The sequence below is a fragment of the Equus caballus genome, chromosome 4, assembly GCF_041296265.1.
Source record: "Equus caballus isolate H_3958 breed thoroughbred chromosome 4, TB-T2T, whole genome shotgun sequence".
In the NCBI taxonomy this organism is placed as follows: Eukaryota; Metazoa; Chordata; class Mammalia; order Perissodactyla; family Equidae; genus Equus; species Equus caballus.
This window is the reverse complement of record NC_091687.1, coordinates 3060425-3087889: the sequence shown is the minus strand read 5'-3', so window position 1 is coordinate 3087889 and position 27465 is coordinate 3060425. Positions and strand designations below refer to the sequence as shown.

Sequence of the window (27465 nt, the reverse complement as noted above, 5' to 3'; positions counted from 1 at the left end):
CTGAATACAGTCCAAGGATAGGGCTCTGAATACAGTCCACAGGATAGGGGGTCTGAATACAGTCCACAGGATAGGGGGTCTGAATACAGTTCTACAGGGTCGGGGTCCGATTACAGTTGTACAGGGTCTGGGTCTGAATACAGTTCTACAGGGTCGGGGTCTGAATACCGTTCTACAGGGTCGGGGTCTGAATACAGTTCTACAGGGTCGGGGTGTAAATACAGTTCCAAGGGCAGGAGAGTGTGATACATGGTTATTGAATAGGATGATGACGAGATCGGGGTCTGAGGGGATTTACATAAACTACTTTTTAAAAATAGCATGATTCCCATTTTGTCTAACAGTTTCTACTATGTTGAATTCCCTATTTGTAACACCGATTTAACTAAAGGTAATGTTTTTGGTGTGTTAGTAATGGAATGCAGAGGACCTCTGTACACTATTGGAATCCTCTCTTTTGACCTTTGCTCGGTTGTGGAGCGGTTGGCTGACTGGCCCTGGTGAGAACGGAGGCCCGAGAACTCAGCAGCGTATTCTCAAGCAGACAGCTCTTAGTGTCACAACTTGGGTGTAGAACGCGGTGCTCCTGGGGCTTAGTCACTGCTTTGCTCTGCTCTCTTTCCTCCACTGTTTGTTATAATGTCCTGGGTACTTAGGGAGACACAAAGGAAGGAAAATGCCTCTTTTTTTCCTTAAGAGTTTACATATGATCGAGTGACGTGTGTGGCTGGACAGCTTTGCATTTTCAGTTGACTGCCACATCTCTGGGTACAGATCAGTGCTGCAAGAGACCTCAGGCTTCAGCGTTTCAGTCTAGATGGACGCTTGTCGGAAGCTTCACCTTAGAGGAAGTAGCGTTTGAACTGACTGGACGGATGGAGGGGTGGAGAAGAGGAATGGGAGGAACAGCACGAGCGAGCCTCAGGGTGGGCGTAGAGTGTTTTCTGAGCATAGGGAGAGTCCCTGGAACAGAGGAATTTGTTTCAGAATAAAGAGAGAAGTACCTTGTGACGTTATGTATTGTATAGGCTGATGCTTTCTAACTTAGGCAACGGTGAAAGTCCTGGGGATTTCTCTGGCCGCCTCTGCACAAAGAATACTCCTGGGCAGTACTACACTCGACAGTGAGGTTCTGTAAAAGCTGCCTTAACATACTCTCTCTCCGTGGTCATCTTTTCCCTGCAGCCTGGTCTTTGGCATCATACATGCATTTTGTGTGGACCATGACATGGTAAAGAATAATTTCAGATACGTTGACAAGGTGTGATAATTAAAGCACATCAAGGAGAGAATTAGCTCAGAGAACCTCTACAGCAAGATTTGAATGTTATGCTGACAGTTGGTTCTGTGGTTTTGTAATTGGATTATTTCCATATCTTAGTACCCCTCCTTCTGTCAGATCAGTTGATCGAAAAAGATTAAGATTCTCTTTTTAAAGTACCCAATAAACTTCCTATGCTACTTTTTTTTGGTAAATTAACTTTAGTGTCATAATTTAGCATTAAAACACTTATATATCATGAGCCATCATGATAATAGAGACTATAAACCCATGTTCCTGGACTATCGGAATCAAAGACGTTGAAAAGGCTTTAGAAATAATCTTTATTATTCACAAAATCGTTTGTTGATTTATTAATTCTTGTTTATACTCGTGTGAAATTTGGGTGTCTTGGCGCTTTGTCACGTGTCTGATTCAGAAATCTATCTCAGGACGCTGTAAAACCTGTTTTAAAAATAGGTATGAGCCACTCGGTGTCTCTGAAAGGTGGTTGACACAATGGAAAAACTATTAAATGAATTTGCGGAGCGAACCTGCCATTACTGAAGACAGATCTTTTTAATTGGTTGAATTTTTATTTCTGTAGATCTAAATAACTACAATTAAAATATTTAGAATATTTTGTACCTAGTGTACTATTAGAGATGATTTTTGAAATTTATTTCTAAGTGTAGCTTGGTATAAACCAAGTATATAAAAAGTTATCTTTCAGATCATTTTATTTGAAGCAGGCAACGTTTTCCTCACTTCCATTTAAGATTATTTTTTAAATTCTTACTATTTATATGTGACCATTTAAATATTCCCCAATTATGTTAAATATTTCATACATTTAATAGATTGGGTGAATAAAAGGTTCTTTTACATTTTGTATGTGAAATGTATATTAGTTACACTCCTGGAGGAGTAAGAGAGAGGATCTTCATCTGATAGATAATCTGGAATTTTTGTCAGTAAAGATTGGGTGAAGTGAAAGGAGGGTAAAAGGAAAAGATGATATTCTCCTCCTTCTGTACCGTCTGTTGTAGTTTACCTTTGGCGAGGGCTGAGCAGGAGTGGGGAGAAGGAGAGTTCTCACCAGTTTGGGAAACACACACAGTTGTCTTGACAGACAGACAGAGTGAAGGCGTAGTGTTGCCGGCAGTGGTCCCCTGGCAGATGCAGGGGAGAAAACCTCTGGGAAGAAACATGGTTCAAGCTGACGAATCAGCCCCAGAGGCCTCCAGGATGGAAAGACCAAAATGGGAGATTGTGAGTCAGTGAGGGAGCGTGTCCGCGAAAACCCTTGTGGGAGAGATGAAGGTGGGCACCGTGACGAGAAACTTTAGTGGAGGCGAACTTCGAGGTCTCTGGATAATCCACCTGTGTGGGGCTGAATTGACTGTGCGATTTTATGATAATCAGGTAGCTATTTTTATTTTAAATGTCAACCAAAACTGATGACGTGTATTTCTTCTCTAAACTGTTTGCCATGTTTAGACAAGGAAATATAAATACTTCCCAGTTCCTGTACTGCAGAACTTTTTCACATAAAAATTTAATAATTAATTATAATTGAACATCTACTGTATGCACCGGAGTGTGGTGGGCGTCTTATGTATATTATATTACTTGCCACTCACAAAAACCCTATAAGGGATAGATAGGTATAGTTATTCCTATCATACAGTGATAGAAACTCGGTCAGGGAGATTAAGAGACTTCTTCACTGAGAGAGTGGAAGACGCTACCTGAATCCAGGTCTTTCAACTATATGCCAGGGCATTTGTCAGGAATTTCAGAACATAGTTTGCTTGAATTTGATCATTTAAAGATGGAATCAGCATCTTGGGAAAGGTAATAAAATAATCTGGTATGTAACACTGTCAAAAATGCAGGCATTAAGTAAATTCTGCCTTAAATTTTAGAGGTTGATCATCTGAACATTTGAACTTGCCAGTAATAATTTTCCTTATATTTGAATCCTCATATGCTTCCAAGAATGATGTATAAGCTGTGGTGTTTGTTTGGGGCACGCTGTGTAGTGGGAGCACGTGTGCGGTTGCAGACCTGCCTGTGCCAGGATCAGCTCAGCAGCCTCCTGTCCTCACAGGGGCTCCCTGACAGCCGGTGTGGCCCGGATGCTCCTGGCCTGTGTGTAATGAGTTCTGGGGCACGTATCTGTGTTAGAACCTGTGTAGGTTCATTCTTAACACCATACCCAGCGGTGCCCTCCATGCCAGCCTGCTCACGAGTAGGAAAGTATTCCAGAGTTAACTGGAATCCGTCTGGAATTAAATCTCTCCAGAGCCAAGGAATCGTTAAGTTAAACTTTTAGACAAACACAAAAAAGATGCCTGTGAAATGGTCTGTGGTAAATTTCTAAATATTAGCAAACTGGGGTATCTGGGAGGTCCTTAATGTTACTTACTCTTGTGTAATTAAGTGTGATACTGGCTTAGTATTTATCATAAATTCTTTAGGTTTCTTCAGTTATTTGGTTCAACTTTATGTCTACTGAGCATCAGGGAAAATTAAATATGTATGATTATAAATTTTGGCATGTCTATCAAGCCGTCCTTTAGTGACAGTAAGTGACACTGGTCCCTAGATAGAAACCACAGCAAAACTGATCTGTAACTAAGTGAATGAATGGATTCCTGTCATACATGAATTTATAAAGGAAACATTTCCAGTATAACCTGGGAAGTTCTCAAATTTATTTAAAAGGCTTGTTTAAAAAATTTAGCTATCTTGTAAGAAAATTCAAGTGTTAGATTCACGTGGAAAAATCCTTTTTTTCATGGCAGCTGATTTTTGTTTACTTAAGGGAGCGTGTTGCTAAAATAGTCATGAGGAAGAGTGTAATCTAAGTCTAGTCATACACCCCTTGCTCTGCAAGTAACCAGAGAGTTATGTGTGCGTGTTGTTCAGTCTCCTGTTGGAACGTGGAAGTAAAGTGGTTTCTATGTTTTTCTCTCTTGCACAGCCTAAAATGACAAATGTGTGATTTCAGTGGAATAAATGGCGTCCAGAGTCACAGATGCCATAGTCTGGTATCAAAAGAAGGTAAGTCGACAGTCAAAGCTTTTAACCTTTTAGATGTTTTTATTTTAAAAATGCATGCTTTTCCTTTCTTTTTCTTTTTTGTGCTATGGGTTTATGTCAAATTTTACCTGAAATAATGACAAAGTGGATTTCAGGATCTTTTGAGTGGAAGGAGAAGAGTATTTTGGTTTTCCTTGTGCTGATTTTGCCTCTAAATAAATCAGAAAGCTGATGCTTGTAATTATTTTTTCTCCACTTTTTACTCCACGTTATCAAAGTAGCTAGATTAATTATATTTAGTTATAATATAAACCAAATTTCCAGGATTATGAATATAATTAACATTTTATAAAAGCATTAAAAATTTTCTTGCATTAATTCCTTTTAAAGGAAAGCTAGGTTAGCAGAGCCTTTTATAATTTTATAACTATTTTATATCAAGAGAAACTACAGTTTTAATCTGATTCTAGTAAGTTACAATTCAACAGCTGAATCTTTTCAGTAAAATAATTCTTTGGGGACTATATTTTCTAAACTGAAATATTAAAATGTTTGTTTTGATGTTTTAGCTTTAGTTGACATGACTACTTAACCAGCTGTGTCATCTTATACATTTCAAAATAAGCTTTATCAATGTAATGTTTTCTTTATAAAATGGAAGAGAATAAATGCTTTTTTGAAAATACAGTAAACTGTTTACTCCTAAAGAGTGTTGTTTATACTCTCTTTAAAATGTATGTTGTTATATGTAGTATCTTAGATTTTTAGTATATGTAGTGAATTATGTTTGTTTTCACATTTTAAAACATTTTTGATGCCTTATTCTTCAGGTCCCTATTAACAAAATATATATTTAAAGCTTTTCCTATTTAAGAGAAAACTAGACAATTTTTAAATTTAGTTGAATTGGAAATAAGTGGTAATTAGAACACTTTAAAGATTAGACAAACCTAAGAATGCTGCCTGTCTTTGGATGTGTTATTTCCTTTCTGGGGAGAACATACCACGGATACACAATATCACCCTTCTCACAGAAGGTACTGAATTGGAAGTATTGATACTGATCACTATTAGTTCAGTCTTTTGTGGTTCTATGTCAGTATCATCTTTACTTTTAAGCTTCCGATCAACTTAAAAGGAAACTGAATTAAAAAAAACTAAAACAATTTTTTTTTATATTTCCTACGCAGATCTTTTGAAAGCTTTTTTCTGAATTTCTACTTATAAGAGTAATGTTTATTAAACATTCTGTTTATTTGGCTTTTTAGGTTAAACGTTTCAAACTTCTCTGAAGGCCATTTGTGGACTGTACTCCTTTCTCGGGGTCGGAAGGTTTGAAATGTTGTGCTCACGTTCAGTTAGCACAGTGGCCCCCTTCTTATCTGAGGGCCGTTCACGGAGCGGCTTTGGATATGTGCAACCCCAAAATTCTCCGGATGCCACAAATTATACCCAGAACATGCAGTCACACATTTTACGTTAGAGAGTCGCCAGAACCGTTAACCAGATTTGACTTCCTCTGTTTTTTCTTTTCGTTTTTAAATCTAATTTTCTTGAAGAAATCCATGTGAATATTTTGAAATATTAATTAGTGTTTCAATAGGCTTACTGAGAAAAAAATAGCAGCCCCTGGGACTGCCTTGCCCTGTCGTTACCTCTGTGTTCTGCTCCCCAGAGGCAATTATTTTAAATTCTTTATAGTTCAGTGCTTCTCAAGCCAGAGTTCGTCTCCTCCTCGTGCCTGGTAGGGAGTTGGGGAGGGTGGGTTGCAAATGTGGGGTGTGAAGGTTTGGTTTTCATAATTACTTTTGGGGGAGTACTGACATTTGTGGGTAGGAATCAGAGATACTAAATGTCATGCAATACGCTAGACTAGGTTGGCAAACTTTCTGTGTAAAGGACGGTTAGTAAATATTTCAGACTGGCGACCGTGAGGTCTCTGGCAGCCGCTGCACTCGGCTGTGAGAACGCAAGAGCGGCCGCAGACAGTGCGTCAGGGAGAGATGAATGGGCATGGCGTGTTCCAGTGAAACTTGATTTACTGAAATAGGCAATAGGCTCCATCTGGTCCAGAAGCCTCAGTTTGCTGACCTATGCTCCAAGACAGTCCGTTCAGCAAAGACTTGGCCTGCTCAGAATGCAGCAGTGCCCTGATGAATAACACTGTTTGGTATTTTTGTGGCATTTACTTTATGTTTTTAAACATACCTACCTTTCCTTTTTTTGACTATTTTATTGTAGATGTTACTTGTTGATTTCTGACTCTATGAGAACAAGTTAGCTTTTTAATGAGCTCCCCCTGGGCTCCTCCCCCATCCTCCCAGTGACTGCAAATTTTGGGTAAACCAGCGTTCAGAGTTTATGTTTGTGTGTGCGCTCTTTAGAGCTGCGTCATGTAACGCACTGTGGTAATTGTTCTGTCTGTGCAGCTTGCCTTTTTCCTTTTGCTTGGTTTTCTCATTCTCCGAAGCCTCTCACAGAACTGTACAACTCCTTTTGCTGTAGTCAGGCACCGTCAGGTTTTCTGTCCGTTGCTGTTTTCTTTCTTGGGAACGACCCTCCTAGAACTCTGTCTTCTGCTCCATCCTGCGTGGGTTGTTCTCAGCTCGCGCTCTCATCTGCTGCCATCTTGGCGTTTTCTTTTATCGTCAGCCTGAGGGTTCCCTTCGCTGCTCTTGGCTCATACATATTTGTTTTTTCTTAAGTATGTTTATTGAAAAAGTCTTTTTAGAGGTGTTTGTGTTTCAGCGAAAAGAAAGCTTGAGTTCTGAAGCTGATACTTGCTGATTATTTGGCCACGGGCAAATAATTTCATTTCTTTGAGTCTCGTCACTGCTCTACATTAACTAGATAATGGTTCTCAGTCTCTTTAATCATGCATCCCTTTGAAACTGTAGTGAAATTTCCAAATTTCTAGGATCTTAGTTCCAGAAAAGTGCATATAATGTGCAAACACACAAAACTTCACATCTGATTTGAACCCCGGGTGAAGTCTTCCTGAATTAGATGACTTAAAAACTTTAATATTTTAACATTCTTTGGTTTTGTGACCATTATTCAGTAGTATCCATCTTATACTAGGAGGTGTCACTATAAATAAAAAGCAAGAAACATTCACCTTCGGTAACTCACTTTAGATTCACCCTTCCTACTAAAAATGTTGATATTTTCATATTTTTGTTTTGAGTATTGAGTACTCGCTAGCCCCGAAGACGATTACTTGATTTGTGGACTATTATGAACGTGACCTCTAATATCAGATGTTAAATTTCCGGAAGAAAATAAATAAAACACATTGTTTTAAAGTATTAAAATATGTGTAGAAGGCCTAATTAAATACCACGTACCTTTTAATAAATTATTCTCTTCATGGTTTATTTTGGGATTTTTAAAGTCCTTTAATATCTAATTTTAAATTTTATTTTGTACTATTTTAGCCATCCGTAGTCATGAATAATTTGAAAGTTCCTATTGAAACAAAGTAATTTTCAGTCATTAATTCTGAAGAACAATTAATTCCTCAAGAATGGTAAAGGGAGAAACCAGAACAATTTCTGGTTAATATTGAGCTGTTGAATGTTTTTTTATAGTACGGTACTCTGCTTTCCTACTTCTAGTTTCTTGTTCCTGAGGAAAGGGGATCGTATATCTTTTGGAAGGCATCCTAAATAGGGCCCTGAAGTTATATGGGTTCAAAGTTAAGTGACACACTAAGTATTCTTTCAAAAAATGATAATGACCCATACGATTCTGTTACAAATATGCAGGTCAAGTTATGAGAGAAGGAGGTTGTATTTTCAGGAGATGAATCTGTAAGAGAAGGGTGGCCCAGAGATAACCCTCAAATTTTAAAGGGAAGAGAGGCACTAGCAACCCTGTATGGAAAGAGTTAAAATAGTGGACTTAGCTTATAAAACGAGGATATAGATCAAGACCTTGGTCCTCGTCTTTATGGAGTCAATATCCAGCAAGAAAACTTGAATGAGTGTGTTTAATGGCTTCTAAATATGAGCCAACAGTGGGATTCATTTAGTAATTTAAATGAGACACTAGCCTGAGTAGCATGAACTTGATGGATAACTGCTGTCAGCTCTTAAGTTGGGAACTTTAAATTCTCTACCTTTTTAGTAAAATTCATTTGTGCGTGTGTGTGTGTGTGTTACTAAGTACGTATATACGGCATTCCAGAGTGGTAGCTTGCCCAAGGTTGTGCGTGTGTGTGTGTGTGTGTGTGTTACTAAGTACATGTGTACGGCATTCCAGAGTGGTAACTTGCCCAAGGTTGTGCGTGTGTTACTAAGTACATATGTACGGCATTCCAGAGTGGTAACTTGCCCAAGGTTGCACAGATGGTTAAGTATGAAGTTTCTCCTTTCAACTCCAACAACCTGTGCTGTTAGTCACGTTTAAGATTTTCCTTTGTGTATCAGGCAAGATTCTTTTTTTTTTTTATTGAGTTAATGATAGGTTACAATCTTGTGTGATTTCAGTTGTACATTAATGTTTGTCATTTGTGTTGTAGGTGCACCACTTCACCCTTTGTGCCCACCCCCCACCCCACCTTTCCCCTGGTAGCCACTAATCTGTCCTCTTTGTCCACATTTTTAAATTCCTCATATGAGTGGAGTGATACAGAGATTGTCCTTCTCTAATTGGCTTATTTCACTTAACGTAATTCCCTCAAGGTCCGTCCATGTTGTTGCAAATGGGATGATTTTGTTCTGTTTTGCAGCTGAGTAGTATTCCATTGTATATATGTACCACATCTTCTTTATCCATTCGTCTATTGATGGGCACTTAGGTTGCTTCCATGTCTTGGCTATTGTAAATAATGCTGCAATGAACATTGGGGTGCATAGGACTTTTGGAATTGCTGACTTCAAGCTCTTTGGATACATACCCAGTAGTGGGATGGCTGGGTCGTATGGTAGTTCTATTTTTAATTTTTTGAGGAATCTGCATACTGTTTTCCATAGTGGCTGCACTAGTTTGCATTCCCACCAGCAGTGTATGAGGGTTCCATTCTCTCCACAACCTCTCCAACATTTGTTACTGTTAGATTTAGATATTTTTGTCATTCTAACGGGTGTAAGGTGATATCTTAGTGTAGTTTTGATTTGCATTTCCCTGATGATCAACGATGATGAACATCTTTTCATGTGCCTATTGGCCATCCGTATGTCTTCTTTGGAGAAATGTCTGTTCATGTCTCCAGCCCATTTTTTGATCGGGTTGTTTGATTTTTTGTTGTTGAGTTGTGAGAGTTCCTCATATGTTATGGATATTAAGCCTTTGATGGATGTATTACTTGCAAATATTTATTCCCAGTTAGTGGGTTGTTTTTTTTGTTTCAATCTTGTTTTCCCTTGCCTTGAAGAAGCTCTTTAGTCTGATGAAGTCCCATTTGTTTATTCTTTCTATTGTTTCCCTTGTCTGAGAAGACATGGTGTCCGAAAAGATCCTTTTAATACTGATGTCAGAGAGTGTACCGCCTACGTTTTCTTCTAGAAGCCTTATGGTTTCAGGTCTCACCTTTAGGTCTTTGATCCATTTTGAGTTTATTTTGGTGAATGGTGAAAAAGAATGGTCAATTTTCATTCTTTTACATATGGCTTTCCAGTTTTCCCAGCACCATTTGTTGAAAAGACTTTCTTTTCTCCATTGTAGGCCCTCAGCTCCTTTGTCGAAGATTAGCTGTCCATAGATGTATGGTTTTATTTCTGGGCTTTCAATTCTGTTCCATTGATGTATGCACCTTTTTTGGTACCAGTACCATGCTGTTTTGATTACTGTAGCTTTGTAGTATGTTTTGAAGTCAGGGATTGTGATGCCTCCCGTTTTGTTCTTTTTTCTCAGGATTGCTTTAGCAATTCGGGATCTTTTGTTGCCCCATATAAATTTTAGGATTCTTTGTTCTAATTCTGTAAAGAATGCCATTGGGATTCTGATTGGGATAGCGTTGAATCTGTAGATTGCTTTAGGTAGAATGGACATTTTAACTATGTTTATTCTTCCAATCCATGTACATGGAATGTCTTTCCGTCTCCTTATGTCGTCATCCAATTCTCTCAGAAAGGCCTTGTAATTTTCATTATATAGGTCCTTCACTTCCTTAGTTAAATTTATCCCGAGGTATTTTATTATTTTTGTTGTGATTGTGAATGGTATTGTGTTCTTGAGTTCTTTTTCTGTTAGTTCGTTATTAGAATATAGAAATGCTACTGATTTATGCAAATTGATTTTATACCCTTATCAGGCAGGATTCTTTTGCAGGTAATACAAATCCAACTCAGACTGCCTGTAGCAAAACAGGGGACATTTATTGGCTTTCAAGCTAAACCATGCAAATGGGTGGAGCTTACCTCAGAGTTGACTGAATCCCAAGACCAGAGCACTGTCAGATGTGTCTGTCTGCCTTTTTCCTTCCCCCCTTTCCTAGAGTTGCTTATTTTTCTGCAGAATACTTTCTCTGTGTGGTGGAGCACACCCTGAGCCACCTCCAAACTACGGTCCTTTTAGTGCTGTGGGGATAAGGGATGTCCGGAGGATGGAGCACAGTGGGTTTCCTACCCAGAACTGTGGAGGAAGCTCTACATTGTCGGGGAGTTCGTTATCCTCCAGGGAGCATGTATTTAAAGTCTCAGAGGGGTGAATCCTGACTAGTCTCAGGCGGTTGGGGAATTCTGTTTCCCTTGCTGGCAGTTGGCTTAGAAAGGGGCATGTGTTCCACTTCTGGCTGATGAGGCATGAAGGTTTCTGGAAAGTCTTCCATCTCTTAAAAAGAGACCCAACAATAACAATAGAACTCAGGCAACTCGAGAACAACAAAACAACCCAGTTAAAAAATGAGCAGCAGATCTGACCAGACGTTTTTCCGAAGAAGATATACAGATGGGCAACGGGCACATGAAAAGATGCTCACCATCACTAACTATTGGAGAAATGCCAAACAGAACTGTAATGAGACATCACCTCGCACCTGTCAGCATGGCTATTATTAAAAAGACAAGAAATTACAAGTGTTGGAGAGGATGTCGAGAAAAGGAAACCTGTCGTACACTGCTGGTGGGAATGCAAACTGGTTCAGCCACTAAGGTAAACAGTATGGAGATTTCTCAAAAAATTAGGACTGGAACTACTGTGTGACCTAACTATTTCACTTCTGTATATTTATCCAAAGAATGAAAACACTGATTCAAAAAGATATATGCACCCCTACGTTCATTACAGCATTATTCACAGTAGGCAAGACGTGGAAGCAACCCACGTGCTCATCAGTGGATGAATGGACAAAGAAGATGTGGTATACACAAGGGAATACTACTCAGCCAAAAGAAGATGAAACCTTGCCATTTGGGACAAAATGGATGGACCTTGAGGGTGTTAATGCTAAGCAAAATAAGTCAGAGGGAGAGTATGATTTCACTCATGGAAGATAAAAACAACAACAACAAACAAACGCATAGACACAGAATAGATTGGTGGTTACCAGAGGGGAAGCCTGGGTGGGCGGAGGCGGGGCTGTGGAAAGGTGAGGGGAGAAGGAGTAAAAGGCCACATGTGTACAGTGATGGATGGCAATTAGATTTTGGGTGGTGAACGTAATCTAATCTATACAGAAATCAAACTGTAATGAGGTACACCTGAAATTCATGTAATGTTATAAACCAAGGTCACCCCAATAAAAAATTAATTAAAAAACGCATCTGTTAAAATAGAAGAAAATCTTTACAAATAAATGTTTAATGATTTAAAAATGGTAATAATAATAACAAAAGTTATATGACATTTATTATGTGCCAGGCATTTTGTAAGGGCTTTCCATATATTAAGTAACTTAATGTAGGTGAATGAATGAAATAAGGTGGAGGGTCTCTTTCCTGTCTCTGGCTGTTGGTGGGAGCGGCCCTGACGCCTGAAGCTCTTGTGAACTTGCTCCCGGAGGGGATGTTACCAGCAGGTGGAGGATGGCACAGCTGAAAGATGGGAAGAACCTGAGTTTTTTGGGACTTTGTGAGTTATGGAATTAATTAGTTCTGGAAATGTCCTACTTTGGAACTTCTTACTGTAGGAGATAATAAACCCCTTTATTCTTTCAGTCACTTGGAGTTGAGTTTTGTTTCCTTGCAGCTGTGAGCATTCTAAGTGATACACAAGAAGTGCCTTCTGCTGGGGTGTGGTTTCCCAGACAGTCCTGTTTGCTCTGGATGGTTCCAGTAGTAGAAAGAAGATTAAGATCTACCAAAATAGAAATACTGAGCCCCAGACAAAGGGGCTTATTCCATTTTCTCTTTTAAGTTTTTTTTTTTCTTGAACCGTGCTCTCATATGTACCGCTTAATCTTTCCTGTAATTTTGAACTGCTGTGCCTTAGAGTAAGGTGTGGTTGAAAGCACGCTTGTGTCTGATTTTGTGACGTTTACCAACTTGTATTGTTGAACGCATTACTTCGTCTCTCTGAGCCTGTTCCTTCTTCTGTAAACAGGATGGTGATGCTTCCCCGTGTGCCTCACAGGGTTTTGTGGAAGTAAATCAACTTTAAATATGGTTTTTAAAGAGCTTTTTTAAAGTGGTTTATGAATTGTTCAATAAATAGGAAGTTTCACTCAGAATAATAATCGTAATGTATCGTATAACGTGGAGTCCAATAGATGAGAAGTTAGAGTGCCTTTGGTGCTCAGCAGTTTCTTCCGTGTCTGCGGCTCTGCTGCACATGCTCCTCCTGCCGTCTGGCCGAGGAGGCGGATGGCACCTCATTGCCTTGGCCACCGTGATTGGTCCAGGTTTATCTGACAATCCAATTGTCTTTCTACAAACTTTTTTTTTTTAACTGGAGCCGATAGGAAAGACTCTCTTGCTTCTTTCTTCAAGGAGCTAGAGGATGAAAGTCTGGAGCAGCCTCTAGGTGTGTTACCACAACGTGGAGAAAGTTGTGGGCGAAGAAGAGAGTGAGACAGCACCGAAGTATGTCAGGAACGGGGAAAAAGAGACAGCCACCGACCGGCATGGGGCCCTGGCCCTTGGAGTCGCTTCCCCCCGACCTTTGAGTTGGTTAGTGTGTCGGAGAGTCCTGCCTCCTGCCGAGAGGCCCTGTCTGCATGTGTGTGCATTGATCCTACTGAGGTGTAACACGTACTCAGACAGCCACTCAGGTTACGAGCGTTCAGCTTGATGAGTTTCTACAAACTGAGCGCCTGCTTGTGCTCAGTGCTGTTCGTGGTCTGCTGGTAGAACGGGCCTCAGGCTGAGGAGAGGGTGGCCAGCCCTGCAGGCCTTCCTGCCCCCGTGCAGTCCCAGCCGCTGCCTCTCGAGGCGGGCTGTGTGAGCGGGGAGCGAGGACACAGGTTTCGGAGTAGAAAGCAGGGATTTGAAGGCTTGTTCTTAAAATCCTGTGTGATTTTGGACAAGTTGCTTACCTGCTCTGAATTTCCCTTTCTTCGTGTATATGAAGACTGTCTTTTGTATGTGTTTGAAGGTTAGTGGATGATATATGTAAAGTGTTCGCGAAGGGCTTCACACAGGGGGAACCTTCAGTGAGAGTTATTTCTATTATTGTTACTTCGTATTCCCCACCCTTGTCAGAGGAATTGCCCCTCACACTTATCACAGTGCTTTGTTTCATGGATTCTGCAAATTCCCCTGAGGCTGAAAACGTTCTTACTTGTTAGGGAGAAACCTAAAGCCTCAGACTCTAACATCCGCTCTTGGAACAGCGAGTGCTGGTTGCTGTTTGTCTCCTGACACTCGTGCAGCCAAGTCATGACTAAGTGTAATTTGTAAAGCTCAGCTTGCTGCTTCAGTCACTGGTCATGTTTTCCGCCCCTTCCTTTTCATGTTGCTTATCTGCCAAAAAGACTTCTGCTGGTAGAAATCGATTGGTTAGTTTAGTTGCTGAAATATTTACCTTTTCACTTAATTTTTTCTCCCCCGTTTTGGTCATGAAATTTTTAATTTTCCACCCTCACCCTCTCTGCAGTTTGGGTATCTCCAGCGTAAATAATTTGAGTTTTAGTTTTATTTACGAGGAAGAAGGACACCGTGTGTGCAGTAGTCCAGACAGTTGACTCGAGAGATGGTCAGTCCTGCTGGGCTTGTGCTTTGTGGATGGGAAAGCTGATGCTGTGGATCCCGTGGCTGGATCGGAGCCTCGAGCTGGTGGTCCAGCCAAGGCTCGGGGCTGCTGATCGCAGGCCGCTCTGGCTTCTATACTCAAGTTGCTTTGAAAAACGGACTGGAGAAACTTTTATAAAATTCATTTGTGTAAGTTGAGAGTTGTTTTTTTGTAAGATGACTCCTGATGTGAGAGTATTGGGGGAGGTATACACCTTTAAAAAAAATGTGATTAGTATTATATATAATGTGTTGATTTAACACAGTAGCGATGATGATGATGATGTTGTTACAGTGCCACCACACATTTAAACAGCATTTATTTTTCAGAGTGCTTGCATGTGTATTGTTGTGGTTTGCTTTACTGTGATAGTGAAATGGATTAACTCAGCGGTTGTATCCAGACGTGAGAAGTTGTATCATTTCCTAGGGCTTTCGTAACAAACGACCGCAAACTGGGCGGCTTAGAACGACAGAAATGTATTTTGTCCCCAGTTTAGGAGGCCGGGAGTCCCAAGTCAGAGAGCCGGCGGGCTTGCTTCCTTCTGTGGGGAGGCCCTGAGGGAGAAACCGCCCGGGCGCTCGCCTTGGGCCTTGGCTTGTAGATATTCCAGTCTCTGCTCCGTCTTCACGTGGGCCCCTTCCCTCTGGTTCTCTGTTCTCTCCTGTTCGCGTGAGGACACCAGCCGCTGGGTTTAGGTTCCACCCTAAATCCCGGATGATCTCATCTTGAGATTCTTAACTGACTACATCTGCAAAGATGCATTTCCAAATGAGGTAACATTCCAAGGTTCTGGGCAGGCATGAATATTTGTGGGACACTGTTTTCTCTGCAGAAGCATAATTAAACATCTCGTTGGTTTTGGTGGATTCCGCGTGGAGATGTGTAGCTCTTTCCTTCTGTGTAGCTGTATTCTACACCATCAGTATTGAACTGAGTACAAGAAGATGGGGGTCCTTAATGTTGTCTTCATGTTCTTAGAAGTTTACATTGTTGATCTCATAGCTTCTCCTATATGAAATGTTAAGGAATAAGTTTGTGCAGAATTAAGCACAATTTTCCGCTTCCAGTTCCTATTAAATACTACATAGATATTTGGGTTCTTTAAGCTGTTATGAGGTTTAGTGTCTTAATTATTATAGATAATAATAACATTCTTTCCCTTTAAAAAAGTTCATGTACGTTAAACCACAATGTACATTTCTCAATGTTCTAGGTGTGGAGGGTTGTCATACCTACTTTTTGATAAATTCTTGACTGTATCTAAAAATACCAATTGTTTCTATTAGGACCAAACAATATTGCATACGAAAGTAAGTCATAAAATTTTAGCACGTGAGTTGAAGTCTGAAGGTCTAAAAATTCAAACTCTTATTGAATCAAATGTATGAGAATGTATTTTTTCTATAATTGCTACAGGATATTGAACAACCATTCATCTCTTTGATGCTATAGGATTTTGTATTTGGGGCTAATTATGTGCAATGCTGATTATGTATTGGAGGACATATTTAACTTTCCTGAATGGTCTTAGGTTAGCTGACTGTTTTTATTTACTAAGCTTGAGTGAGTTTCTTAACTTTCCTCAGTTTATCTACAGTATTGGGATGAGAATCCTTTGATGGTTGCTATGACGATTAAATGAGAGAACATATGTAAACACTAGTGCCTTGTTAGTGTGCAGTCGGTGTTCAATAAATACTGCTAAAGAGCAGTTCCTCTGCTTTTTCTTCTGTTCTCTTTTGCTAAATATGAAGTGTTGTTATTAATAATATATTTGGATAATTAAAGGTTTTAGTTAGTAGTTCTTTTAAATTGAATATCTGTGTATCTGTTAAAATAGAAAAACACCATTAGAAGTGGTCAAGTTTCTTCTGTATTTTTGAGAATTCTATACTTGCATTTAATTGCTGTCTCCCTTTTCCTTTGCTTTAATTTCTAGCACGAAGAGTATTTTCCTCAGCGTATGTCATTCCTTATCTGGGATCATTTGAAGTACTTTTTTTCTTGGTAGGAGAGGTGTTTTAGAAAGGAACAAAACAAATGATGCAGTAAAAAGTGAATAGAATAAATAAATAGAAGGACAGATATAGTTTCTTAAGTTTAACACCACCTAATTTTACATGGTAATTTTGCAGAATGCACTATACTGTTTGGTGAATTTTCTGGGTATTTTTCTTTAAATGACCAAACTCTCTTTTAATTTTGATTCCTTCCAAAAGTTCTTTAACTGCAAATGGAATAGAAATGACTGTTTTCTGATGTTTTCCTGATCCATGGTGGTTATTGTCTATTAATTATGACTTTCATCTATGACACGTGATTTATCTGTCCTCCTTTGCTGTGAATTTTCACTTCTGTGGCCTTATCTCCATTTATTGTTTAATCAGTTAGTAGAATTGTAGGTAGATTAATTACATTGCTCCAAAGCAAAACCAGAGGGATGGCTCAGAGGGGTTTCTCCCTGGGAAAAAGTCGAGGACCCCGATGAACTGGTGTTACCACAGCTCTTTCAGTGCTCCAGAAGCCCTTTTCTTTCTTTCTCTATTTCTCTCTCTCTCTGTCTCTGGTCTCTCTGTCTCGTCTCTCTCTCTCTCTCTCTGTCTGTGGTCTCTCTGTCTCGTCTCTCTCTCTCTCTCTCTCTCTCTCTCTCTCTCTCTTGCTCTCTGTATCTCTCTCGGTCTCTCTCTCTTTCTCTGTCTCTTTCTCTCTCTGCCTGAAGCCATCACTGTTGGAGGCTGCCTTGTGCTGCAATCTACCATCTTTTAGGAATCAGAAATGGAGAGCAGGAAAGCTACCTGAGAAATTAACCTTTCTAGTATCTTTATTTTACAGATGAGGAAACTGAGACACTGACAGATAAGGGAACTCAGCAAGGTCTTATTTTTTGTTTTTTGGGTTTTTTTTAATGTAGTCTAGAGATCTTATCAACTGTACCATGAGTTATAGAATTTCACTTTTGAATGAGAAGTATCTGTACTTAATTGAGATAACAGATTCCACTACCATGGGTAAAGAAAATGCAAAATAGAAAAAAATACCTTGCACTGTGCCCCAGCAGTATCCTTCTGGGCTGCTACACAGTGATGTTGACAGGCTCCAAGGGGGCCTGTATTCAGTACTCCTGAGTATAAGGGTACTGGGTTCACAGAAACACTACCAGTAGAAAATTCTGTATTTTTAAAGTGTTTGAGGCATCTGTTCACCGTGTTCAGACATGTGCATACATTAACACCCAAATGCTTAGTATCTGTCTTATACTTGTCCTCTTTACAAGTTGAATATTTGGTAACAGAAGGTTTTTGTTTTTATTTTGTGAATACTGTGGTACGTCAGAATTAGGAATTTCCACATAGTACACTTCTTTGAAATGCTGCAGTTTCCTTACTTATTTGCTTATGACTTTTTTCTTCTTTTTTTGGTTAAATGGAATAGTTGTTCCATTAAAAGGAGCATTCATTTGCCTACCGCAGTTGCCAGGTACAGCGCCTAAAAATTAAAGTAGTTGTTTACGTAGGTGCGAGGAGATCCAAAGAACAATGTCCTTTGAATGGAGGTGAAGTTCCTTAGTGAGTAACACTTCTTATACCTGTTGGGAGCTGGGGAGAAAAATATTTTATGACATGCTGGAAAACTAGGCTCTAACCTTTTTCGTTTTCCAATGAGTAGATTGAAAATAGAAATGTCAGTCAAGGATACAGTGTTTGCCAGTTCTATTCCAAATATCTTGAGGTCAGTCCATCCTTAGCCATGGTAACAGACATAGTGGTGAAATAAGTTGGTAGGTCGCCATTGGCAGCCTAAAATTAGGCAAATGTACCAGCTTTGAAAAGGCCAGAGAGGGTCTGAACCTGGGGTTAACCTGCTGTATGTTTATCGTTCCACAAAGAATGATATTTATAAATGTGTTTAACAGAGCAACTTAGAAGCTAAATTGCTCTTTGCCAAATGGCCCCTAGAGTTTATTCACATAAAAGCTAATTCAGTACCAAGGATTGAGTCACAAGAATGAAATGCTGGAGAAGGTATACAAACTAAAAATTTCCCATTCGAATTTTTGTCCAAAATCAATATCCTTATTAGGATATGTTATAGCTGGTCATTTGAAGTGGAGTCTTGCTTTAGTTTGCTTTCTGTTTTTGATGTCTTCCCCCCCACCCTTTGTGATGGGATTAAGGTTACAGGTAAAGAGTTCTGGTTTAGCTGATTTGTGGAGGACTGCGTTGGTACACAGCTCTAAACAGGTAGAAGACAGGATTTAAAGAGAAAGTAAGGTGGTCTTACTAAAATTTAACTCTTTTAGAGCTTTGGGGAATCAGAGGATGAAGTCTTATTTCTCCGACCTTATAATGGTAGACAGCAGGATATATTTTTAATTACTGCTTTATGGCCACTGTAGCACTTGGTTATGTGGTTTATATTTATTTACTGGTAGAAAACTAGGGAAAATTGCTAGGTAAAGCCTCATTCCATTGACTTCATATAGGCAAAATTCAGTACATTTAGTTTTACCAGGATAGTTTAACTTTTAAGATTAAAGACTTTTATTACCAAGACTCTCTCTGTACAAAAAATAATATCGTGGTAGAATTTATGCCCATCTACATTTAAATAACATTTATGATGGACGTACTATGTATCAGGCACTGAGTACTTATCTTAAAAGAACTCTGCATCATGGAGGGACCTCGATGCAAAAATATAACTATTATACTATAAGTGCTGCAGTAGAATTCTCTTTAAAGCTCTGTGGGAACTCACATAAAGTTCTAAATTTGTTCTTCTAGGCACCATTCTGTTGCTACTTTTATCTCCTAAATATTTCTCGCATTTGCTCTGATCTCCCATCGGTGTTTCTTCATTCTTGTTCTAGTTAAATATTTTCTCTTCACAGCCACCAGAGTGATTTATCTTAAAGAAAGATTTGACCTTGTCACTTACCTATTTAATGACACTCTTCAAAGACTTCCTCTCGCATATGATATAAGCTCCAAGTTTCTTCACAAGACCTTGAAGGATTTTTCTGACCTAATTTCAGTTAACTTTCTAGCCTCATCTAGCCTTCAACTTTCTCTCACCAACTCCATTCCTCCAACAAATACAATGTTTTGAAGTCTCCCCATGCCGTCTTTCACCTTACTGCTTGGGATGCCCACTTCTGCTCTTTTTTTTTTTTTTTTTAAACTAATTCAAGTCGGTCCTTAAAACTCAAAGCTCATCTCTTGCCCTCAGGGACACCTTTCCTGATCCCGTGGAGGCTAGAATAGGTTCCCCCTGCCAGGGCTCCTATAGGAAAGTGGCGTGTGCTCTGTTCGTGCCAGTAGCGTCATGCTTTATTCTTCTTGATTCTTTCTGTTTCTACAAGTTGACGCAGTAATGTGGCCGTCGTCCAGCATCCCCCGAAGGTCAGCACTGTTGTTTGTGTTTAATTATCATTGTGAACTCTTGGCTTTCGAGACACTTGATGTGTCTCAGCCGGTTGCTGTTATAGACTCTCAACTTGTTCTTTTGGCCAATGAGGCTCGTTCAGGCTGGCTCCTGAGTCTCCTTGCCGTGACTCTCGTAGTATTTGACTGCATTCCTAATGGGAGCAGTCCTTTCTGCAGAGGGATAGGGAAGGCTGCAGAGAGATCGTGATCCTTTTTCCCGTCCTAGAGATAGACATTCTGAGCTGTGCATAGTGTAGTTGTAAACTGAATTCATCCTGCCCCGTCTGACAGCAGTCACAGGAGAAGCTCTGTTGTAAATCCAGTTATTCTTCTGCCTCTGTGTTTCAGTGGTATTTTGTTTATTCTAGCACTCACCACAGGTTGACTTGCAAGATAGTTAATCCCCACCTGCTGATCGACAAGGGTAGGAATCATTACCTTGTAGCTCCATTATTTATCTCAGCGCCATGCTTTACAGTTGGTCCTTGGTGAGTGTTCCCGCCTTGATAACAGTGCTGTCAGGAGACAGGACTTCCGTAAACCTTTTTTTTTTTTTAAAATCCTTTAGATCCTTTTTCTCCCCAAAGCCCCCTGGTACATAGTTGTATATTCTTCGTTGTGGGTCCTTCTAGTTGTGGCATGTGGGACGCTGCCTCAGCGTGGTTCGATGAGCAGTGCCATGTCCACGCCCAGGATTCGAACCAACGAAACACTGGGCCGCCTGCAGCGGAGCGCGCGAACTTAACCACTCGGCCACGGGGCCAGCCCCTCCGTAAACCTTTTAGTTCATGTAGTTCTGCGTTATTCCATCGAGTGCCTGCGATGTGCCATGCACTAAGCTGGGTGCTTATCTCCAGTGGGCTGATTTAATTTATGTAGCAGTGGGATGTGGAATAGTCTCCGTAGGCTGAATATCTATGACACTGAGTACTCAACATAATACTTTAGCCTGTAGTAATATTTCCCAAAGTGTGTTCTGCGTGACGTTAATAGGTGTTAGTAGAATAGAGGGATTTTTGGTTAAATACGTTTGGGAACTACTGAGTTAGACAAAGGTAAAGAAGTTTTATGATTACAGGGTTTTATAGTGTGAATAGCGTACAGTGTAACTGACTGCCCAGGAGGCACATAGAGAAGATGTCCTTTCTCAATTTGTTTGACTTCATTTTTTTCCCCTTAGTATCCATGGAACATACTTAGGAAAATGCTGGCCAAGTTACATAAAAAAGTGTGGTGCAGTGGAAAGGGCATGGAATTGTAAGTCAGAACTTGGGTTTCTGCCCCAAATACTGGGTGTGGAAACTTCTGACACCTTAAAGCTGCAGTTGTCTCATCAGTACAAGAAGTTAATGCTGGTCTGTACATCACAAGACTGCAAATCCTTTATGAAGCACTTGACAAAGATTAATACTTCAGCACAGTCTTATTATCTAGATAAATAGTTCATAATAAATTTAACAAATTCTGTAAGTGAATATTTTATTTGTTCCCCACACAGTCTTTCCTAGCCCTACATAGTGAAGATTAAAGGTATAACTTATGTAGGCATACCTGTAGTCATTCTTAGTAGCAATTTTGTAGTCACCTGGATTTTTGCAATTACAGCAAAGCTTTTCGTGACCAATGATGACAGTTGTCCAGGTCCCTTAGATTCTAATTCTGGGGAATCTGGACTAAGTATCCAGGAGCAATTTATCTTAACTTTCTCTCCTTTTTAGTTTTGCCCTACTTATGTAAGTAGAAGGAAGCCAAACAAGGTAATGTGTTTAATTTTGGTAATTTAGATCTGTTTCGTGGTCTCATTTTTTATTTCAGATGATTGAATGAACAGCAATAACATGTTAGGTAGTTTCTATAATACAAAGGTATTTAGATAACCAAGATATGTAAGATATGGTAATACTCTTGGCATTTAAATTGCTTTAAAAATATGAGACAGCGTTTCACGCTATTTATAGTAGTCTATTAGAACTCTGTAAACAAGGAAGGTGCTGTATTCTTGATTCCTATAATGTATACATGGTTTAGTCAGGGTTTTGTTTTAGAATAATAATCCAGAGTATATCCTATGATAAATACTAAAGAATGCAAATAATGCCTGTGCATTTCTTCCTCGTCTCATGCTGCGTATGAAGGAAAAGGAAGCATTAGGTGATTCATCAAAATGGCGTAATAGTGGACATGTATTGAGCTGTTGTGTGTCTGAGACTGTTGGTAGCTCGGGACACGTTAGCACATTTAGTCCTTATAGTGACCCTGTGAGGACTCGTAATATTAACTATTCTACATATTTCTTAGGCTCCGTTGCACCTCGTGAAGAGTTTTGTATGTTCTCACTTGCTTTCTTAACAGAGCCTTTTGCTTCCCTGCTGGCAAGACAGCCACGGAGAGTCAGTGGAGGTGAGGTATCGACATCTCAGGGGTTGAACGCCCCCCTCTTGGTGATCAGAGCCGAGGCACGAGGACATGGGTGGTTTCTGTGTAAGGGTGTGAGTGGAATCACCGGTGGGTCAGGGCTCAGCTGTGGAGCTGGTCCGCCTGCATTGGAATTCCTGTGCTCTGCTACTCATGTTTAACTGTGGACGACTTCAGTTTCTGAAACGATAAAATACGGACAGCAGTAGTATCCACTTCATAGAGTTGTGAGGATTAAATGACAGTACGTGGAAAGTGTGCCTGGTACTTGATAAATAATAAATGCTAACTATTGTTATTATTATTATTAACAACGTTAACTGCCTCAACTGGCAAAGGAGTAGAAACCAGAGACCCTAATATCTTTCAGTAACCAGGCAGGGGCCTTTGCATCCAAGCTGGGGCCCCAGTCAGTCCATGCTGCAGTGTTGAGGTGGTAATTTCAGAGATGGACAACCTCTTATTGCCATCTTGAGTGACGTAAAAGTTGTTGTGTGTGTGTGTGTTTTTTAACGATTACCCAATACCAACACTTTGTTTACTTTTACTTTCAAGTTACCCATAATTTTTATACTTCTTATTTCTCAAACAAAACTCCCGATATAGACGTTGTTATTACATGATTTCCTGAGTGGAAGGATTGGGGGAGAAATTTGTAAAAAATTGGAAATTTCTTCAGAAATCTCTCTCTCCTACAATAAATTAGAAAACCCAGAGAGGTCAAAGGAGTTTGGCTGAAGTCATGGGGTTAGTAGGTGGTGAGGCTGCGTTTGAATCCAGGAGTTTAGTTCTGTGTCTTCCTCTGCTTAGTTCCCTGCTTTGAAAAGACAAACGATACATTATTTTAGAGTGAATATAGATTTTCTGATTTAATTTCTCTTTGTAAACAGGGTGATGTTTTAAGCGGATCATATAAGAGGACTCGGTTCCATTTTAAAAGTTGCTTCCATTTCTAAGTACAGTAGGATGCTTTTCCTGCGAGCAGACTGGGGACAGAGTAAATAGACACTGGTGTCAGCAAACTATGGTCCAATATTGTTGGATTTTAGAAATCAAATCAAAATGGAGTTAAATATTGTCTGATATGTGCAGTATCCTAGGTTAATGTCTAAGGTGCAAATTAGCGTAAGACTCTTTTCATTCACTTGTGTGTATTGGAAGTTTCTGTGAATGAGGAAAATCCTCCTTTGTCCTGAAGCAGGAGTGGCTGCACAGAAAGGCAGGCCCCATGGAGACAGGGATTGAGGACCTCCGAGAGGACAGGACGAGTGGTCAGGTCCACTTACTCAGAGTGACGCTGTTTCTCAGTTTGTAGAGTCTGTCTCTGGACGCTTTGCTCTTTTAGAAGTTTCCTGAACTGAAATTGATTTTGTTCCTGTGATGCTTGGAGAAATGCTCTGATATGTTTTGATTTCTTGACCAAATCAAAATTTGAAGGCCGAGAGAGCTAGGTTTTCCAATAAATACTTCAGTTCAGGAATTGCCTTATGTCTAATAATTTAGTAGGAGCATTAAATTCCTTCATAGCTGAAACTGTTCTTAATATGGATATTTCATTACTTGTCATCTCTATTTACCAGTTCATATCATAGTTCAATTTATCTAAAAGTGAGAAATTCACTCAGCTTTCCATTGTATTTGAAATACTATGTCATGGAATCAAGAACTTACACTTTATTTGTATTGACCCGAAGATTCAACAGAGATCGTTGTGATGAAGTCTCGTTACACAGATTTTCTTCCATTGTATATGATGATGTTTGTGTGTAATGCTAGGCATAGCTGAGGTTCAAAACAAAACTTAAATGCCTGCTGCATACCAGGTGCTGGGCTAAATGATTTACAGTCGCTGTCCAGTTCCCCAAACATCACTGAGGAAATGGGCTCGGAGCTTTGTCTGTTTTGTTTTGTTTAAAGTGCTCTGGTCACTGAGTAAATGGCAGAACCTTGGCCTGCCCAGATCTTCTGTCTTTAAAGCCCTGCCCATTAAAAACGAAAATCTCGGGCAGCCCGTGGCCAAGTGGTTAAAGTTCCATGTGCTCTGCTTTGGGGGCCTGGGGTTCATGAGTTCGAATCGCCAGTGTGGACCTGCTCTACTCATCAGCCATGCTGTGGAGGCATCCCACATGCAAAGTAGAGGAACACTGGCACAGATGTTAGCTCAGGGCTGGTCTTCCTCAAGCAAAAAAAGAGGATTGGCAAAAGATGTTAGCTCAGGGCGAATCTTCCTCACCAAAAAAAAAAAATCTCATCGTTATTTACTGTTGTAGCAAGTAGCTAGTCATCCAAGCAAAAATTATCTATTTAATAATTTCAGATGTTATATATACATATTTTCAAATAAGTCCTAAAATTCCAAATAATGCAAATTTAGCAACTGTTTATACAGTGTACACAATTTGTTTATATTAACATTTATTCTTTCAGTTGCAGTAAACTATAATTTGCAGTACGTAATGTTTAAATATCTCACATCCTTTGGGATGTAGATCCTATACATATGCGGGTTACTGTTAGGCCAGTAGTAACATTAATTCATAATAATCAAGCATGCACGCACACACACACACACACACACACACACACAAGGAGCAGAAGCAGTCTTCTGGACATAGAGATGGAAAGCCTGCTAGGAGTCAAAACTGGATGGAAAAATTTTTTTATTCTAAGTTCCCCAAGGATCCAAGGCCTTCTTTTTTACAAAACAGATTTATTGATGTATAACTTACATGCTATAAAATCCACTTAAGTGTACAATTCAGGAATTCTTACTTAATTTATGGAATGGTGTAACCATCACCACAGTCTAATTTCAGAACATTTCCATCGTCCCCAAAAGAAACTTCTTGCTTGTTTATCTTCATTTCTCATTCCCACCCCACCACCAAGCAGCCGCTAATCTACTTTTTATCTCTATAGGTTTGCCTTTTCTGTACATTTCATGTAAATGGAATAATACGTGATCTTTTGTCTCTGGCTTCTTAACGTGATGTTTCCGGGTTTCACCCATGGTGTGGCCTCTAGGGGTACCTCATTCCTTTTTGTTGCTGAATAGATCCCATTCTATAGATGTACGACGTTTTGCTTATCCATTCATAATTGGTGGTCATTTGGGTTGTTTTCACTTTTTAACTGTTACACGTTCGTGCACAAATCCTTGTATGTCTGTGTGCTTTCATTTCTCTCAGTTAGGTGGGTAACTTGGAGTGGCATTACCGGGTCAGAACTGCCAGACTGTTGTCCACAGTGACTGCTCCATTTACGTTCCCGCGAGCAGGCGGCGCGTGAGGGTGTTAGTGTCTCCACATCCTTGCCAACACCTGTCATTCCCTGTCTTTTTGATTATAGCCATTCTAGTGGGTGTGAAGTGGTATCTCTCTGTGGTTTAATTTGCATAGTTACTTCTTTTAACTGACTCTTTATTTTGCATATTATAATTTTAGTTTGAAATTACTATACCGTTGGAAATTCCGGAAGAGACTTTTAAACTGGCGTGATCTTTGCCACCCAAAGTACATTGATTTCCCAAAAGATTCTGACTCCATCCTCTGAGGTCTGAGAAATAAAGTCTTTGAATTCTGATTTAAATTTAGATCTTTTCAGGTAAAATCAAAAGGAAAAGAGATTGTTTTTTATTGACTAGTCACAAGAACAATAATCAATCCTAATTGGTTGGCGTGTTACTGATCATTTCCTACTTTAGCTCTGCTAATTGGCTAGTTGAGTTGTAGGGTGTTTTTTTTTGGTCTTGATCTTAACTATTATATTTAAATATTATTCCAGTTTCCTGAAAGTGTGATGATAATTGAAGAAGCATTCATCTGATTTTTCTTCCCTTCTTTCTGATATATCCAAGAAAAAAATTTTTTCAAATAATAGATGTCAGTTAGGAGGAAATATGTGAGAGTTTTCATTTTTTCATCATTTTAGATTGTGTGATAAAGGGTGTGGTAAAGTAAATATTTAATCTACAGTTTGATGCAGTGAAACATCTGTGGAATTTTCCTGTGCGTGCGCTCTTTCGGTTTTTCTAGACTGACGAAACCCTGTTCAAGGAATTTACAAGGTTGGCCAAACTTTAAAACAGGTTGCGTTTTGGGGCATAAATCGTGCCGAATACCTCATATAGTGGAACAGTACAGTTGAGAGGGGGTCATAAATGTACACATTCATGTTAAGAAAACTTTCCTTTTTTCTCCTCACCCTACATGAAGTGCCTTGGTATGAACTTTCCCACTCTGCCAGGATGGCATTTAGCCTCTTAATGCAAAAGAAGTAATAAAATTGGACTTTTAATTACAGTCATGAGTACAAGGAAAAAGTGATAGCTGTTCTTGGGCATGTGACTAAAAACAAATCTTGGCAAGTCACAGAGTGGATGTGACTGAAATGGGTGGTGTGTTTACTTACATCTTATCTAAACAAATAGTTTGAAGTGGTTCCTGCTCCTAAGACATAGAAGTTCCCACAGATAGTATTATTCTGAGAAAAGACAATTAAAATTTATCTTAGGAAGGTGGCACTGGATAATGGGAAGCCGGCCTGTGGGCATCTCTGCCTGTGGATAGGATCCAGATTCTTGAAAGCCGTCTGACCACGGGCAAACCTATTTCCATCTCTTTGAGACTCAGTTTCCTCATCTTTAAGATGGGAGTGAAAATGTTGACTTTTGAATGGTTTTTGAGAAAGTTCTAGCACAGTATCTGAGAGCTTTTAAAATAAACATTTCTTTTTATTGTGGCACGATTTGAATTACCACACACAGCTACTCTATGAGTCTTAATAACTTAAAATCAAGCAGGAAAAGAAAACCCACAAAAAACAAGGCACTGGGGGTCAGACGTCCTGTGTTTGAATCTGGTTCTGTCATTTGCTGTCTTGTGACTTTGGGCAAGTTATTGAACTTCTGTGTGTCTGTTCAGTTTTCTTTAAGATTGAAATAACGCTATCGACTTCAAGGACTGTTATGAGGATTAAACGACATTGTGTAAGGTAATTGGCCCAGAGCTTCCTCTGTCGTGGTGGTTGTGCTAGTTGAATAATAACAACAGGTGACATTTATTGAACACTTACTATGTGCTACACACTGTCCTAAGTACTTTATGTGCATTAGTCATTCTGACAACGCTATAAAAGAGGCATTCCTGCCATTATCCTGACTTTATAACTTAGGAAACTAAGATTCAGAGAAGTCTGGTGGTT

The 27465-nt window shown here is 39.6% G+C and overlaps 1 protein-coding gene across 10 annotated transcripts in view; it reads left to right on the top strand.

The window, feature by feature from the left end:
* Positions 1 to 27465, top strand: part of PHTF2 (putative homeodomain transcription factor 2) — a 120467-nt gene that overhangs the window by 25074 nt on the left and 67928 nt on the right. For 6 of the 10 annotated variants that reach the window (XM_023638756.2, XM_070264235.1, XM_070264236.1 and 3 more), the window contains exon 2: positions 4251 to 4330. In XM_023638756.2, coding sequence (XP_023494524.1) covers positions 4286 to 4330 — 45 coding nt within the window. In that variant the 5' untranslated portion in view covers positions 4251 to 4285. 10 annotated transcript variants of the gene reach the window in all.